Raw genomic sequence first — 18474 nt, 5'->3', positions numbered from 1 at the left:
GTGGCAGTTGGTTATTAGGCTTAGTGGCCAGAGTAGAAAATGCAGGATATTGTATTTTATTCATATACAGATAGTGATGTAGAAAATAAAAAAAAAAATAGAAAAAAAATAGGTCATTCCCTTTAATACTCGCAATGACTATTCCTACGTCAATGTACAACTTTACTACCGCAACTGCGAGACGCAAGTGTACATCCAAAACACTAAATAGAGACATAGTATAACAGTAACGGATCCGTCAACAGCAACTTGTGATGGTTTCCAAGTAAACTATAATTAAAACACCCAAAAAATTTATTTACTCTGCTCCTACATCTTCTATCCGGGGTCACGCGAGGTGGAGGAACAGGTTTGCTCGGCATTACACGTGCAGGATGTTGTGTCTTTCCTCAGGACAAGCCGTGAGATGACGCATTGCGCTGTGTAGTGTTGTGCGGTATTATACGCCTGTGTAATAACCAGTCGTGTTGTATGACAAACAGCGGGGACAGACGTGACGGTGGGGGCCCCCTGAAAGCTACACAATAACAGCACTATGGACTGTATACAAGCAAAACACTGAGGTACCAGATCTGTTTATAATGCAGCGGCCATTTTGTTATCTGAGCATGGAGGCAGCCATTTTGTTTACAGAGGTAGAACACATTGTATAGGTAGGATCAGGGCCGGATTATAGGGAGGGCACATTGGGCACTCGCCCCACAGGCCTCTGCCAGTCACTATTTATATCCGACTTGTTAACTTTTGAGAAGGGGACGTATAGAGGTTAAAGTTTTGGCCCTTGCTATACCTTTTTATATATACCACCTAAAACCCAAAATGGAACCCTTCACCCTAAATGAAGACAGATCACAGACTCCTAAGTAAATTCATACCCCAAACCAGACCCCTTACAGATCACAGACCCTAGACAGTGTCAGTCCAAGGTTCCTTGGGCCCATCAGATAAAATGATTTTGGAGGTCACCCTCCAAAGAGAGCATAGTACCCTTCACATAGGAGAAGCTTCTTCTGGACAATTGGGGTAAACTCACACGGTGGAAAATTAAGGTGATCAATCACACAGGTGAGGCCGCCATTTTGTGCTGGATATATGAAGAAGTGATTTAGGGGTTAAACACAGCTGAGGCTGCTATTGAGGTGCATACATTGTGCAGGGGGCTGTACGGCGGGGTTATTCATTGTGCAGAGGGTTGTCCGGAGGGGTTATACATTGTGCAGGGGCTGTGTGCAGGAGTTATACATTGTGCAGGGGGATGTCCGGAGGGGTTATACATTGTGCAGGGGCTGTGTGCAGGAGTTATACATTGTGCAGGGGGATGTCTGGAGGGGTTATACATTGTGCAGGGGGCTGTACGGCGGGGTTATTCATTGTGCAGAGGGTTGTCCGGAGGGGTTATACATTGTGCAGGGGCTGTGTGCAGGAGTTATACATTGTGCAGAGGGTTGTCCGGAGGGGTTATACATTGTGCAAGGGCTGTGTGCAGGAGTTATACATTGTGCAGGGGGATGTCTGGAGGGGTTATACATTGTGCAGGGGGCTATTCGGAGGGGTTATACATTGTGCAGGGGGTTGTCCGGAGGGGTTATACATTGTGCAGGAGGTTGTCCGGAGGGGTTATACATTGTGCAGGGGGCTATTCGGAGGGGTTATACATTGTGCAGGGGGTTGTCCGGAGGGGTTATACATTGTGCAGGAGGTTGTCCAGAGGGTTATACATTGTGCAGGAGGTTGTCCGGAGGGGTTATACATTGTGCAGGGGGTTGTTCAGAGGGGTTATACATTTTGCAGGGCGACTGTCCGGAGGGGTTATACATTGTGCAGGGGGTTGTCCGGAGGAGTTATACATTGTGCAGGGGGTTGTTCAGAGGGGTTATACATTTTGCAGGGCGACTGTCCGGAGGGGTTATACATTGTGCAGGGGGTTGTCCGGAGGAGTTATACATTGTGCAGGGGGTTGTTCAGAGGGGTTATACATTTTTCAGGGCGACTGTCCGGAGGGGCTATACATTGTGCAGGGTGACTGTCTGGAGGGGTTATACATTGTGCAGGGGGTTGTCCGGAGGGGTTATACATTGTGCAGGGGGTTGTCCAGAGGGGTTATACATTGTGCAGGGGGCTATTCGGAGAGGTTATACATTGTGCAGGGGGTTGTCCGGAGGGGCTATACATTGTGCATGGGGTTGTCTGGAGGGGCTATACATTGTGCCGGGGGCTATTCGGAGGGGTTATACATTCTGCAGGGGGCTATACATTGTGCAGGTGTGCCGGGGGCTATTCGGAGGAGTTATACATTGCATGTTATGTACAAGTAATTATTAATACCATCCTCATTTTTATTATTTCAGGTTGGCGGCCCAGGAGGACAATCATTTTCGCTAGTTGGGACGCAGAAGAGTTCGGCTTGTTGGGATCCACAGAATGGGCTGAGGTAAGAGATCTCAGTCTTTAGAGCCAGAAGGGTCACTATGAGTGTTATCTGTAGAGGTGTGAACTTCTATTGTGATCCTGATCTGTCTTGTTTGTGATGTAAATGAGGTCACTGCTGCAAAGAGAACCCCTACAGTATTAGCAAAGCAGCTTTAAGGCGAAATGTGTGTCGCCGAGCCGTGACTGAACATGGGCTTATTGAACACGGCTCACAAAACAGACAAGAATAGGACCAATCCTGAGATTTGCTTATGACTCCATACACCGGACTGTGACAATGCATGGTTGTGGGTATAAGGCCATAGAAATGAATGGCTCAGTGTGTTAGCCATAAAAAACATGGGCTGTGTGCAGGAGGCCTTAGGTTTAGTGGTCAGAGTTAAAATTGCAGGATTTTTTTTTGTTTTTAATATAGGTATGGAAAATTGAAATTCAAAAATTTATTTTAAAAATACTAAATTTTTAAAAAATGTGTCTCATAATTTTTTTTTTAATTGGCCATTTTTGGTGTCACATTCCCTTGGATAAAGGGCAGTGTTGACATAGGGACGTTTTAGACAAGTGTAACTGTAGCCTCAGCTATGCGGCAAGCGTATGACGCCATGGTTAGGATTTACAGGGGTGTGCACCCATCTAAGTTTCCACTTTGTTAGAACTTGCGGCCAGTCACAGTGGTCACGTAATTCCCCAAAAGTAAAAGGAGCCATCTGGATGCAATTTCCTCGCTCCCCCTTTCTCTCTCTCTCTCTTTCTTTCTCTCTCTCTCTCTCTCTATATATATATCTGCAGAGTTCGCACCCCCTGCACGTTTCAGAATTGTTAAGGCTCATTGACTGCAGGGGAGCGGTGCTATGGGGGGACCATATGACAATGGGCGGCTCAGTCTTTCTTTCTCATGACATTTGTGAATAGGATCATTGTTGTTGTTGCATCGACTTCACACGTCCCTGACATTTCCATGGGACAGAACATTTCTCATGTGTGCACCTAAAGGAACATTCCGGGCAAAACCGAATACACGGGTGGGGAGGGGATGGGATTTATTAAGAATGGATTTCTGTATGGCTCCGGCCTGAATGATATAAAATTTGTCAGGCCGAGGTGTCCCCGTCACCGCCCTGTTTCATCCTCTTTCCTAAAGTGTCAGGGCACAAACTGAACAATGTGGCATCTCCTATCTATCCATCCATCCATCTGTCTCCTATCTATCTATCTATCTATCTATCTATCTATCTATCTATCTATCTATCTATCTATCTATCTATCCATCCATCCATCCATCTGTCTCCTATCTATCTATCTATCTATCTATCTATCTATCTATCTCCTATCTATTTATCTATCTATCTATCTCCTATCTATCTATCTCCTATCTATCTATCTATCTATCTATCTATCTATCTATCTATCTATCTCCTATCTATCCATCCATCCATCTGTCTCCTATCTATCTATCTATCTATCTATCTATCTATCTATCTCCTATCTATCTATCTATCTATCTATCTATCTATCTATCTATCTATCTCCTATCTATCTATCTATCTATCTATCTATCTATCTATCTATCTCCTATCTATCCATCCATCCATCTGTCTCCTATCTATCTATCTATCTATCTATCTATCTATCTATCTATCTATCTCCTATCTATCTATCTATCTATCTATCTATCTCCTATCTATCTATCTATCTATCTATCTATCTATCTATCTATCTATCTATCTATCTATCTCCTATCTATCTATCTATCTCCTATCTATCTATCTATCTATCTATCTATCTCCTATCTATCTATCTATCTATCTATCTATCTATCTATCTATCTATCATCTATCTATCTATCTATCTATCTATCTCTCTATCTATCTACCACCTATCTATCTATCTATCTATCTATCTATCTATCTATCTATCTACCACCTATCTATCTATCTATCTATCTATCTATCTGCTATCTATCTATCTATCTATCTATCTCCTATCTATCTATCTCCTATCTATCTATCTATCTTACTATCTTGTCTTGTATTTCCCTGCCTACTTCTGTCCCCCCCATGCTTTACACTGCAGCTCTGCTTGTTCTGATTGGCTGCTGTGTAGTAGCAGAAGCCCAGCACTAGCCCACCAGCATGATTTACATTACAGTAGTGGGTAGAATATTAGTACACTACTGCCCCCTATAAACCAGAAGAAGAAACTCATGTAAACAGAGACCCCGGAGATCTGCTGTAGATGAGAGTGATCCTTAAAGGGGTATTCCTATGTTATCCAGTTATGCGCCTACCCATAGGATACGGGATAACAGATCAGGTGGGTCCGGCTTCTCAGGCCCCCAAGATCAGGATAACGGGGCAGTTTTGTCACACGCAACATTCCATTCATTGCAATGGGAACATGATCGGTGGTAGTCAGGTGCAGTATTTTGGCATGAGTGACATGGTTTACCCCTGACCAAATCTCTATTCATGTTGGGGGACAAAAATCCCTCCATCTCCTGATCAGCGGCGGCCTAGGTGGCGGCACCATCACATATCTGCAAGCAGGGGCGTAACTACCGTGGTAGCAGCAGTAGCAGCTGCCACAGGGCCCGGGCCATTAGGGGGCCCGGTGACAGCCGCTACCGCTGCGTTTTTTTTTTTTTCTTTTTTTTAAATAGTCCGTTATGGGCCCCATTCACTTGCTGATCCTGGCTGGGCCGGGATCGGCAAGTGACACCGCGGGCCCCACAAACACTATCATTATACTCGGGGGTCTTTGCAGACCCCCGAGTATAATGATCAGCGGATCAGGAGACGTAAGGAACATAAACAGTGTTACTTACCTCTCCACGATCCTGCCTCCGGCCTCCCTCATTCGTGTCTGACGTCTCTGACGTCACATGACCCGGGTCTGCTTCCCGGGTCATGTGACGTCCGACGTCATTAATGCAGGACAAGAGCGGCAGCCGACAGCCTAGGAGCCGGGCACAGGTAAGCAACTGTTTTGTTTTTTTTTAATGTTTTTATTCCCCTGGGTCTCCGATTATTATACTCTGGGGTCTGAAAAGACTCTGGGGTCTGAAAAGACCCCAGAGTATAATAATTGTTTATGGATGTCCACAGTGGGACATAATACTGTGTGCAGGGGCCACTATTGGGGTTAATTCTGTGTGCAGGGGCCACTATTGGGGTTAATACTGTGTGCAGGGGCCACTATTGGGGTTAATACTGTGTGCAGGGGCCACTATTGGGGTTAATACTGTGTGCAGGGGCCACTATTGGGGTTAATACTGTGTGCAGGGGGCACTATTGGGGTTAATACTGTGTGCAGGGGACACTATTGGGGTTAATACTGTGTGCAGGGGACACTATTGGGGTTAATACTGTGTGCAGGGGACACTATTGGGGTTAATACTGTGTGCAGGGGACACTAATGGACATAATACTGTGTGCAGGAGCCACTATGGGGCATAATACTGTGTGCAGGAGCCACTATGGGGCATAATACTGTGTGCAGGGGACACTATTGGGGTTAATACTGTGTGCAGGGGACACTAATGGACATAATACTGTGTGCAGGGCTTACTAAGGGACATAATAGAGTTATGAAGAGGGGGTCGGTTGAGGTCTTCGGCGTCGGTTTGGGGGGGGGCCCCATGTCAAAAGTTCGCCACGGGGCCCCGCCATTCCTAGTTACGCCACTGTCTGCAAGTTATAGGGGATCACTTGTCCAGATGTCACAACCCCTTTAAATTTTTTTTATGGAGCCCACTCATTGTGGCCGTACAGATGTCTAGTATTATACACACCACAATACAGAGCAGATTTTGGCCTGCGGGATAGTTGTCATGCTGCGGGCTCAAATTTTTGCATTTAACATATTTTATAACGACTTTTGGTGATTTTTTTTTACATTTTTTGCGTCACTACCTATACTCTATGTTGGTTCCTGACTATGACTATGCTGTAAAGCAGATCACTAAACGCTGTTAACAGAGACGAGGAGAAGCTCAGGCAAGATGGCCGCCCCCATAATCATGGACATGTCACACAGTATATGGGATTCTGCTCATAGGACATATACATTTAACTAAGAAAAGAGAGATCTTAAAGGGGTTGTCTAGGAATTACAGTATCCCTTTAAGCCTATGAGGTTCCGGTCTCATCATTTTACATTATCGTAACATTTTTGATGATTTTATGTCATTGGCAGGAAAATGCTAAAATTCTTCAGGAAAGAGGCGTGGCCTATATCAATTCGGATTCTTCCATCGAAGGTAATTTTTCCACACGTATTACCCTTCAGTGCCTGACAAATCTAATAGCGCCCCCCTCTGCTTACTGGCCAACTGAACAGTAGAAAGAGCCTGGTCAGTGATGTCATGTCCATTGTCACATGGTCTGTTTGCATTCAAGTGAAAGGGCATGAGTTGCAGTACCAGGCATGACCACTATACGGTGTATGGCGCTGTGATTAGTAAGCAGTGGTAAGGCCGAAGCACTGGTCTAAATCCTTAACAGCTGATGGGTGGTGGTCTCTGGTTTCGGACCCCCACCAATCTGATGCTGAGTTTTGCAAGATTCTGGGATATTCTGTCGTTTAAAGTTGTACTACTTAATTATGATTGGATGGTTCAGTCTACCAGGGGGTGTGGCCTCTGTTATGATTGGATACCAATGTATTTCTATATTATGAATTTTTGCAGAAACAAATAAACTTAGATCAGACTTGAAACTTCAGGGTGGCTTTGCCATAGCTGGTGAACCACCGATGGAGAACACCGCATCAACACTAGGGTTGATCGATCGGGATCAGGAAAGATCGGATCCTGATCGGTGATCGAGCAAATTTCACGATCGGGATCGACTATAAAATGATCGGATTTGAAAAACGATCCTGAAATCTCGAGATCGGCTCAACCTTAATCAACACAATGCACAAGTTCTTGGGATTTAAAGGGATTTTTAGGATATTAATATTTGATGTCTTGACCTATACTTAGGATAAATCTGGAATATTAGATTGGTGCAGAGGTGGGGGGAGGGGGGCATTGCTTCCATTAAAGTACCGGGAGCAGCACTGCAGTACCATTCATGGCCTCTACCCAGTGTGTGGCACTGTGCTGTCTGTTCCAGAGCACCATGACCTTATCAATCAGCTGATTTGTGAGAGTTTGAGTTGTCAGACCCCCACCAATCTGATACTGATAACCTATGTTAAAGTTAGATCATTAGAAAACCCCTTTAAAGGGAGTCTATCACCAGAATTGAACATGCCAACCCAGCCCCACAGATAGATAGTTTTGGATCACCTGAATCCAATGGTGTTTCCCCCTTGTGAATCGGGGCTTCTAGTGGTGAGATATTGTTGTTGTATCAAGTCACAAGAGAGCGGCCATTGCTGAAATTAGCTCATTTGCATATGACAAAAACGGCGATATCTCAGCAATGGAGGCTCCGATTCACAAGAGGCAAACACTGTTTGATTCTGGTGACCCTAACCTATCTATCTGTGGGTGGGGTTTATATGTTGGGATCTGGTGACAGACTCCCTTTAACCCCTTCCCGACATGCGCCGTAATAGTACGGCGCGTGTCGGGTCTGTAACTATGGCGACCGCCCGGGAGCCGGGCGGCCGTCATAGCCGCCGGGTGTCTACTGCTTTAAGCAGTAGACAACCGGCTCTGATGCCTCCGATCGGTCCCTGGACCGATCGGAGGCATTAACCCCTCCGGCGCTGCTGTCAAAGGCGCCGGAGGCGCCATTTTCCCGGCGGCGCATGGGCGCCGCCATTTTGGCAGGGATCGCCGGCTCCTGGAGCATGCTCCAGGGCCAACGTCATGTTGCAGTGACAGCCGGGAGTCTTGTTAAAGGCTCCCAGCCGGTCTGCAAAGTCTCTCTTTTGCAGGCTGGTCTATGCAGCCTGCAAAAGAGATGATGATTTTTTGCAATGCATTGCAGTGCATTAGCATTGTAATGCATTGCATTAGTGATCAGACCCCCTGGGGTTCAACACCCCTAGGGGGTCTAATAAATGCAAAAAAAAAATTTAAAAAAAAAGTAAAAAAAAAATATAAAAAAATATAAAAAGTATTAAAAGTTCAAATCACCCCCCTTTCCCTAGAACAAATATAAAAGTAGTTAAAAACTGTGAAACATATACATGTTAGGTATCCCCGCGTCCGAAATCGCCCGCTCTACAAATCTATAAAAATATTTTTCCTGTTCGGTAAATGCCGTAGCAGGAAAAATAGTCAAAAGTGCCAAACCGCCGTTTTTTCACTGTTTTAATTCTGATAAAAATTTGAATAAAAAGTGATCAAAGCAATAACATTTCCCGAAAATGGTAGAACTAAAAAGTACACCTGGCCCCGCAAAAAAAGACGCCCTATACATCCTCGTACACGCACGTATAAAAAAGTTACGGCCGTCGGAATATGGCGACTTTTAGAAAAAAATTTTTTTAACACCGTTTTGGAATTTTTTTTAGGGGTCAAAATGTAAACAAAACCATATAAATTTGGTATCCCTGGAACCGTACCGAAACACAGAATACAGGGGACATGTCACTTTGGCTGCACAGTGAACGCTGTAAAACCAAAGCCCGTAAGAAAGTCGCAGAAATGCATTTTTTCTTCAAATCCACCCCATTCTGAATTTTTTTCCTGCTTCCCAGTACATTATATAGAATAATTAATGGTGGCATCATGAAGAAAAAATTGTCCCGCAAAAATTAAGACCTCATATGGCTCTGGGAGCGGAGAAATAAAAAAGTTATGGGGTTTAGAAGGAGGGGAGTCAAAAACGAAAATCAAAAAATGCCATCGGCGGGAAGGGGTTAAGTAGACCTCCATTGAGGAGGAGCCGTGTAGATGTCTGTACTCAGCACTTGGCTCATTTACCTTTGTTTTATGGTGATTTTCATATTTTAATAAATTTGTATTTTTAGGCAACTACACCTTACGAGTGGATTGTACCCCGTTATTGTACAAACTGGTGTATAATATCACCAAAGAGGTGAGTCTTGAAGGACCTGCAGGTTCCTTAGATCCATCAATAGATATGATTGTAATGCTTACCCTTTTGCTATAGTGAGTGTATGTACACTTTGGTTTGCTCTGTAATGTATACAGTTGTCATTCTGCATGAAGTGATAGACCCCACCAGCAGGGGGAGCACTTTACTATCAGCTTTACATAAGGATGTCACAGAGACACAACTAGCAAAGACTAGGCTCAATAGCAAACTCTTGAATTGGCCCCCACACAGTATAGCGCTCCCTCTACTGGCTCTCATGCGGTATAGTGCTCCCTCTACTGGCCCCCACATGGTATAGCGCTCCCTCTACTGGCTCTCATGCGGTATAGTGCTCCCTCTACTGGCCCCCACATGGTATAGCGCTCCCTCTACTGGCCCCCAGATGGTATAGTGCTCCCTCTACTGGCCCTAACATGGTATAGCGCTCCCTCTACTGGCCCCCACATGGTATAGCGCTCCCTCTATTGGCTCCCACACGGTATAGCGCTCCCTCTATTGGCTCCCATACGATATAGCGCTCCCTCTACTGGCCCCCACATGGTATAGTGCTCCCTCTACTGGCCCCCACATGGTATAGCGCTCCCTCTACTGGCCCCCACATGGTATAGTGCTCCCTCTTCTGGCCCCCACACGGTATAGCGCTCCCTCTACTGGCCCCCACACGGTATAGCGCTCCCTCTACTGGCCCCCACATGGTATAGTGCTCCCTCTACTGGCCCCACATGGTATAGCGCTCCCTCTACTGGCCCCCACATGGTATAGTGCTCCCTCTACTGGCCCCACATGGTATAGCGCTCCCTCTACTGGCCCCAACACGGTATAGCGCTCCCTCTACTGGCCCCCACATGGTATAGCGCTCCCTCTACTGGCCCCAACACGGTATAGCGCTCCCTCTACTGGCCCCCACATGGTATAGCGCTCCCTCTACTGCAGGGGTAGGGAACGTACGGCTCTCCAGCTGTTGCAAAACTACAACTCCCAGCATGCATACTGGCTCTGCTGTTCTGGGAACTCCCATGGAAGTGAATGGAGCATGCTGGGAGTTGTAGTTTCACAGCAGCTGGAGAGCCAGCTACCTCTGCTCTACCTCTACTGGCTCCCACATGGTACAGCGCTCCCTCTACTGGCTCCCACGCAGTATAACGCTCCATTTACACACAGTATAAGTGTCCCTTTCTTTGGAGGACCAGCCCTGTCCTACATTACTTACAGATGTAGCAGAGTTAACCCAACGCCTCTTCCCTGTGCCAACGAGGTCACTGTCACTGATCACATGGTACAGTAGCAGCTCAGTCCTATGCAAATGAATGGGGCTGAGGTGCGATACCAAGTGTCAGACCCCCACCAATCCCATATCAATTACCTATCCCAAGGATACGTCATTAATGTTAATATAAGTCACAGGAAACCCCTTCACCCAACCTTAAACTTAAAGGGGTTTTCTGATTTTTAAGTCGATGATCTATCCATTATCCTTAGGAAAGATCATTGGCTGAAGATTTGTGGGGGTTCAACACCTGGGACCCCTGCAGATCAGCTCCTTGAGTGCTACTCCTACTTTACAGGCCATGACGTCATGTACATTGGTCTCATGGCTTCATTGCATGCTCAGCCCCATTCAAGACTGAAAGGAATTGTACAGGACTGCATAAACATAGCCAACTTCTTCTAGAAACAGCGCCACACCTGTTCACAGGTTATGTGCGGTATTGCAACTCTGTCACATTCACTTCAACTGAGTTGAGCTTAAATACCTGACACAAGGACAGGTGTGATTCTCCTTTTGGAAGAAAGCAGCCATGTTTTTTGCATCCTATACAATGTGAGACTAGAACTGGCATTATAAATTGGGAATTCTCGCAGCCTGCAGACAGACGGTCATTCGTGCTTCTTCTAGATCAGAAAGACATTTTACATAATGTAAGACGTTGTTTAGAATCTGCTTTGGCAACAGAATCGGAGGTGACAACAAGTTTTACCAGTTCACATTTTTGTGGACTGTAATTATGTCGGGTTTTGTGTTCCGGACTCTAGCGCCATCTACTGGAGGATGAGACAAGTGCAGGCAAAGGAGCGTCTACACCCATGTTAGTTGTGACATCACTACTAGTGCAGGGATACCCACATAATACTTGAACGTCATCTTCTCACATTGTGCACATTTTGGTTGTAATGATCATAATGTCCACTAGGTGGCAGCAGCATTCCACTGTCAGTATATAGTATATATGTTCAAATTTCCAAGTTCTGAGATTGGATAAGGCAGGGAACGGATTTTTCTATAGAAGCCGGCATATAAGTATTTTATTACGCATTCTAGCCATAACACGGAGATTGCACGTTGTATTTTTGGCTTGGTGGTCATTGCTGTATTTTGTCTTTGCAGATCGATAGTCCGGATGAAGGCTTTGATGGCCAGTCATTATATGAAAGCTGGCTACAGAAAGCCCCCTCCCCACAAAAGAAAGATCTCCCAAGGTACTATGATTATTATCTATCATATTAAAGTTCTCGGGTTCTCGGGCCTAAGAAACTTACGGTATTTTCAAAATATCCTAAAGGGGAGTTCAGGGTTACAAGATTTGGGTCCCAAGGGGGTTTAGAAGCGGGGTTAGGGCTCTGCTCATCAATACTACAAGAGTCATTCTGTGAGACTCATGTGTTGTTGCTTTGTTGTAGGCCCTGGTGGGACCCATACATGGTCTATGAGAATGTACAGTCATGGCCAAAAGTTTTGAGAATGACACAAATCTTCTATTGTCACATGATCTGCTGCCCTCTGGTTTTTCTGTGTGTTTGTCAGATGTTTTTATCACATACAGAAATAGAATTGCAATCATATTCTGAGTAATAAAAGCTTATAGTGACAGAATGAGTTAATGCAGCGTTGCAATATTTGCAGTGTTGCCCCTTCTTCTTCTTCTTCTTCTCTGCAATTCTCCCTGGCATGCTCTCAATCAACTTCTGGACCAAATCCTGACTGATAGCCGTCCATTCTTGCACAATCAATGCTTGCATTTTGTCAGAATTTGTAGGTTTTTGTTTGTCCATCCGTCTCTTGATGATTGACCACAAGTTCTCAATGGGATTAAGATCTGGGGAGTTTCCAGGCCATGGACCCAAAAGCTCTATGTTTTGTTCCCTGAGCCATTTAGTTCTCACCTTTGCTTTATGGCAAGGTGCTCCATCATGCTGGAAAAGGCATTGTTGATGGCCAAACTGCTCTTGGACGGTTGGGAGAAGTTGATCTTGGAGGATATTCTGGTCCCATTCTTTATTCATGGCTGTGTTTTTAGGCAAGACTGTGAGAGAGCCGATTCCCTTGGCTGAGAAGCCACCCCACACATGAATGGTTTCAGGATGCTTTACAGTTGGCATGAGACAAGACTGGTGGTAGCGCTCGCCTCGTCTTCTCCGAATAAGCTGTTTTCCAGATGTCCCAAACAATCGAAAAGGGGATTCATCAGAGAAAATGACTTTACCCCAGTCCTCAGCAGTCCACTCCCTGTACCTTTTGCAGAATATCAGTCTGTCCCTGATGCTTTTTCTGGAGAGAAGTGGCTTCTTTGCTGCCCTCCTTGAGACCAGGCCTTGCTCCAAGAGTCTCCGCCTCACAGTGCGTGCAGATGTACTCACACCTGCCTGCTGCCATTCCTGAGCAAGCTCTGCACTGCTGGTAGCCCGATCCCGCAGCTGAAACACTTTTAAGAGACGGTCCTGGCGCTTGCTGGTCTTTCTTGGGCGCCCTGGAGCCTTTTTGCCAACAATGGAACCTCTCTCCTTGAAGTTCTTGATGATGCGATAGATTGGTGACTGAGGTGCAATCTTTCTAGCTGCGATACTCTTCCCTGTTAGGCCATTTTTGTGCAGTGCAATGATGACTGCACGTGTTTCTTTAGAGATAACCATGGTTAACAGAAGAGAAACAATGATGCCAAGCACCAGCCTCCTTTTACAGTGTCTAGTGGTGTCATTCTTACTTAATCATGACAGATTGATCTCCAGCCCTGTCCTCATCAACACCCACACCTGTGTTAATGGAGCAATCACTGAAACGATGTTAGCTGGTCCTTTTAAGGCAGGGCTGCAATGATGTTGAAATGTGTTTTGGGGGATAAAGTTCATTTTCTAGGCAAATATTGACTTTGCAAGTAATTGCTGTTAAGCTGATCACTCTTTATAACATTCTGGAGTATATGCAAATTGCCATTAGAACAAATGAAGCAGTAGACTTTGTAAAAATTAATATTTGTATCATTCTCAAAACTTTTGGCCATGACTGTAGGCCCAAGTGGGACCCATATATGGTCTATGACCATGTAGTCCCTGTATGGTTTCCACCAGAACTTATGACAATGTAGGCCCAGGTAGGACTCATACAAATGTTGCCCCGTTTTACTATGAGCCCATATGTCCAGTGCTGCATGGCCCCCATACTAATATCCATCTGTATTCTGCAGAATTAATAAACTTGGATCGGGCAGTGACTTTGAGGCCTATTTCCAACGTTTGGGAATTGCTTCTGGAAGAGCTCGCTATACTAAAAACCAGGTGAGTATGGATCTCGTGTCTATGGACAAGGGCTGTAGGAGGCAGCGCCATTTAGATAGGGATAGAGCAACACGCAGAGCATTGGATGATTGAAAATGATGACAGCATCAGGAGAGGAGTCTACTGATCTAGTTGGAGAAAGTGACTTTAGTTTAGATATGATACTGTAGGTCTTCACATGGTAGAGGCCGAGTCATGAAGTTAGCAAGGAAGGATCAACATGTAGACCATCAGATGAAGGAAATAATGGCAGCAGCAGGAGAGGAGTGTACTGATCTTGTGGGAGATAGTGACCTGTCTGTTTTTCAGGTATTACTATAATGGATTTCAATGTAAAGGAGGCAGTGCCAATTAGATAGCAGGGATAGGGTAACATGTAGATCACTGGATGATTAAAATGACAGCAGCAGGAGAGGAGTGTGCTGATCTTGTTGGAGAAAGTGACTTGTCTCAGGTTTATTATACATGTATAGGAATTACTGCCATGAAGTTAGCGGCATAGAGGAAAGAGCAGATAATGTAATGATGAGAATGGTGTCATCAGCAGCAGCAGAGGATTTTGCTGATTTTGTTGGGAGACAGTGACCCGTCAGTTCAGGTGATTAAGGTAGTTATGTCAGGTACGTATAGAGGAGGTAAGGCCATGAAGTTAGCGGTATAGAGCAAAGTGCAGACAATGATGGAAATGGGGACATCAGCAGCAGAGGATTTTGCTGATTTTGTTGGAGACAGTGACCTCTCAATCTAAGTGATTAAGGTAGTTATGACAGATTTACTGTAAATGTAGAGGCGCTATTGCCATAAAGTTAGCGGCAAGAGCAAAGTGCAGACCACGGGATGGTCCGAATAAGGACAGCAGCAGGAGAGGAGTGTGCTGATCTTGTTGGAGACAGTGACCTATCTTGGTAGAGCTTTCATTTCATAACGTGATTATTATTTTTTGAGTATGTAGTATATATCGGAACAAATGCAGCGCGACCATTATATCAGATCAAAATGTATATTTCAGAAAACCGACAAATACAGCAATTACCCCGCCTACCACACCGTCTATGAGACGTTCGAGCTGGTGGAAAATTTTTATGACCCATCGTTCAAGAAACAGCTCTCTGTGGCCCAGGTGAGGGGAAGCCTTGTGTACGAGCTGGCAGAGTCCACCATTATACCCTTTTACGTCCTGGATTATGGAGAGGAGCTCAAGAACTACGCCGATAGCATTTCTAATTTGGCCAAAAAGCATCTACAGCAGATGGAAACCTACGGGGTGACTTTCGGTGAGTACCCCCCCAAAAAAACCATTGTCAACTTTTTGACTTTTAACTACAACCATCCATCAGGTTCTTAATGCGACATATATTCGTTTGGATCAGAATAATCGTAATTCCAAAAATTTTCATGAAAAATTCTTGCACTAGTCAAACCATTTCTGGTCAAGTGGCTATTTTATACCACCGGTAATGGCCATTTTCTGTCAGGACTCCGATAGCCATGGATGTTGGCCATGCAGAATGGCTTTGTGGGCCCCATGCAGCCCCCAGGGCACCGTCGCACTAGGACGAACAAGTTTCTATAGGAGTGTGTACATTTCCAGCCATGATGTAGTCCATATACATCGACCAACATTTGACTAGCCTATCTGGTGGACATAGCGCCGGTGATTGTTCTGTCCGCTAACATTTCCTTCTCTGTCTTACAGACCATCTATATGGTGCCATTGATAATTTTACCAACTCTGCCGCAGGACTGCACCAACGAATCCAGAATGTCGACCATGATAAGTAAGTCTATGTGCGTTTATATGTCCTGAGTCAAGTGAGGAGACCACATTGGTGTGAGTTTTTGTTGTGGGTTGTGCAGGACCTCTTTCTTCTGCCACGATCTGCTCCACAATGGGCAGGACCATTGCCAAGACCAACAACTATCACCTGAGCATGTTCTAAACTAACCCATACGATTTGGGCTCCATAACTGTTGAGCAGATCTTCTATATAGGAGAAGACATGTTCTCGGAGAGCTTGGAGATGAACTGTGGAGAACTCAACAGTGAGGATTGACCTATTAGCTCATTTTTGTTGGTTGACTATATTCGTTCACTTCGGTACCACCAGTTGGCTCCAGTGAGATCCTCCTTCCATAGTTAGACATGTCGTACAATGAAAGCCCTACCTTCTGTCATAATCTGATACTAATCGGAGTTGTCTTCTTCTAGCCCAATGGCCGTTCGCATCCTAAACGACCAACTGATGTTCGCAGAAAGAGCCTTCACTGATCCTTTGGGTCTCCCAGGAAGACCTTTTTACAGGTAGGGTCAACAAAAAGGTGAACCGCTTTGGCAACTGTTTGGTGTAAAGCCTGAGGACATACATCACTATGGGATTCCTAGAAGCCTCCATGTTTCATTTTAGGAGAGTCTTTACACCAGAATGCCATAAAGACCTCAGAGCCATCAAATAGACCTAAATCAGAGGTCGGCCAGGGTACTGATGTCTCCACCGCTTAGAGGGGTTGTTCTGATCACCCCTACAATGTACTGCAATGATAAAGTGTTACGGTCTATTGTAAAATCCATTAGCAGTCTAACAACTTCACCTCAGCCTCTTTCTATGATTTATGGAACTCTTTAAAGTAACAACTTTTTGGATTTAGGTACTGATTAGGGTTGAGCGATCGGATTCCAATTTCACGACTGGAATTCCGAACACGATCTTTTTAGGTGGGATCGAGATCGGTGATTATTTCCCACAATGCTTTGCTACTGGCCAAGCAATGTGGGAAAAGCTAACAATGTTAGCCTTCACACTGAGTATACACTCCGCTCATTCTGAGCAGAGCGTATACTCAGTGTGAAGGCTCCGCTGCGGTTCCATAGGAATGAATGGAAGCAGCCAGCACACAGCCTTAACCCCCTGCGCGCCGGCTGCGTCCATTCATTCTAATGGGAGACTAGCTAATATCTCTAGTAGCTACTTACCTGCAGAGATGGCTGGTCCGGTGCCCGGTGTTCTCGTTCTTCTTCGCCTTGCTGCCCCCGCCTCCTAGGTTAGTGTTAAAGAGCTAGGAAGAAGGCGGGGCTTGTGGCTTAGGAGAATGTGGGCAGGTACTGGGAGGGGAAACGTTACGTCTCCCCGCTCTGTACCCGGCCACAGTCTCCTAACCTGGGAAGCGGGGGCAGTGAGGCGAAGAAGAACGAGAACACCGGGCACTGGACCAGCCATCTCTGCAGGTAAGTGGACACCAGGGGGGGCTAAGTAGCCAGAGGATTAAAAAAAATCCTCTGGCTACTTTAGTGATTAAAAAAATTACTACACAGCGTGGATTATAACAATTAAAGCGTTCAATTGTTAGATTCCATGCTGTATAGTGAATAGGATTGTTTTTAAAATCCGATCTCTGATTAGTAAAAAAAATCCCATTGACTTGCATTGGGATCGAGATCGGGTTCGAATGAAAAATGATCGGAAATCGGATTTCAAAATCGATCCTGAAAAGTTAAGATCGACTCAACCCTAGTACTGATGTCTCCACTTCTTAAAGGGGTTGTTCTGATCACCCCTACAATATACTGCAATACTAAAGTGTTACGGTCTATTGTAAAATCCATTAGCAGTCTAACAACATTACAACAGCCTCCTCCTATGATTCTAGGAACTCTTTAAGTAACAACTTTTTGGAATTTTTTTTTTCCAGGCACATCATCTTCGCACCGAGTAGTCACAACAAATACGCCGGAGAATCCTTCCCTGGTATTTACGACGCCTTATTCGACATTGAGAACAAAGAAGATCAGAGGGCGGCCTGGGAAGAAGTCAAAAGACAAATCTCCGTAGCCACGTTTACTGTGCAGGCGGCCGCAGAGACCCTGAAGGAAGTTTAGCGCGAGACGTCTCCGTGCAGGGGTCCTCAGACAGACTGAAATAAATGCAATGGCTGCGAACTCCGGGCCTATACATCTCACACAGTCACATGCTGTAGATCTCGACAACTGACTTGTGCCAAGGTTGACTAAATTGTAAATTCTGTTGTCAGTGACCATTTTCCGACACTGCTGAAAAAAAAAAAAAGCAAATATTTGCCAGAATCATATTCTTGTCAGTAGGGGGCGGTATTATAGTCGCGGTAGTAACTCTGCTCTGCTTCACTGGACAGGAGGATGTCTAAATCGCACATGACCTACAGTAGGATGTAGACAGGGTAGTATCGGGGGTTCCTTGGGCCGGCCCACCCTCTTAAGAAACGTACCCTTCAAATTTGTGGACCAATTTTGCGTTAGACTCCGGGCCTGCCTGAAGATCCTCTGGTACTCCGATGGGCCCGTCTGACAGGTCACGTGTGCTCTATTATGGCGCCATGACGTACTATACTGTACAATAGTGTAATCCTTCGAAGACATGGGGACAGGGGTCCGACTGCCTGCGAGCAAGGTCATAGAGTGATGGTAGGTTATGGCGAGTTTTCCTTCATAAAAACACAACTG

At 45.3% G+C, this 18474-nt stretch overlaps 1 protein-coding gene across 1 annotated transcript in view; it reads left to right on the top strand.

Moving 5' to 3' along the window:
- NAALAD2 (N-acetylated alpha-linked acidic dipeptidase 2) overlaps positions 1 to 18030 on the top strand; it is a 61800-nt gene extending 43770 nt beyond the window's left edge. The window contains exons 12-20 of the mRNA XM_075266211.1: positions 2349 to 2431; positions 6625 to 6688; positions 9361 to 9428; positions 11836 to 11927; positions 13910 to 14000; positions 15010 to 15274; positions 15697 to 15778; positions 16210 to 16302; positions 17688 to 18030. Of these exons, the coding sequence (XP_075122312.1) occupies positions 2349 to 2431; positions 6625 to 6688; positions 9361 to 9428; positions 11836 to 11927; positions 13910 to 14000; positions 15010 to 15274; positions 15697 to 15778; positions 16210 to 16302; positions 17688 to 17874 (1025 nt within the window). The 3' untranslated portion in view covers positions 17875 to 18030. The remainder of the gene's footprint in view (positions 1 to 2348; positions 2432 to 6624; positions 6689 to 9360; positions 9429 to 11835; positions 11928 to 13909; positions 14001 to 15009; positions 15275 to 15696; positions 15779 to 16209; positions 16303 to 17687) is intronic.
- The last annotated feature ends 444 nt before the right edge of the window (positions 18031 to 18474 follow it).

This window comes from Leptodactylus fuscus, chromosome 2 (assembly GCF_031893055.1).
Source record: "Leptodactylus fuscus isolate aLepFus1 chromosome 2, aLepFus1.hap2, whole genome shotgun sequence".
Taxonomy (NCBI): Eukaryota; Metazoa; Chordata; class Amphibia; order Anura; family Leptodactylidae; genus Leptodactylus; species Leptodactylus fuscus.
This window is presented reverse-complemented; position numbering and strand designations above follow the sequence as displayed.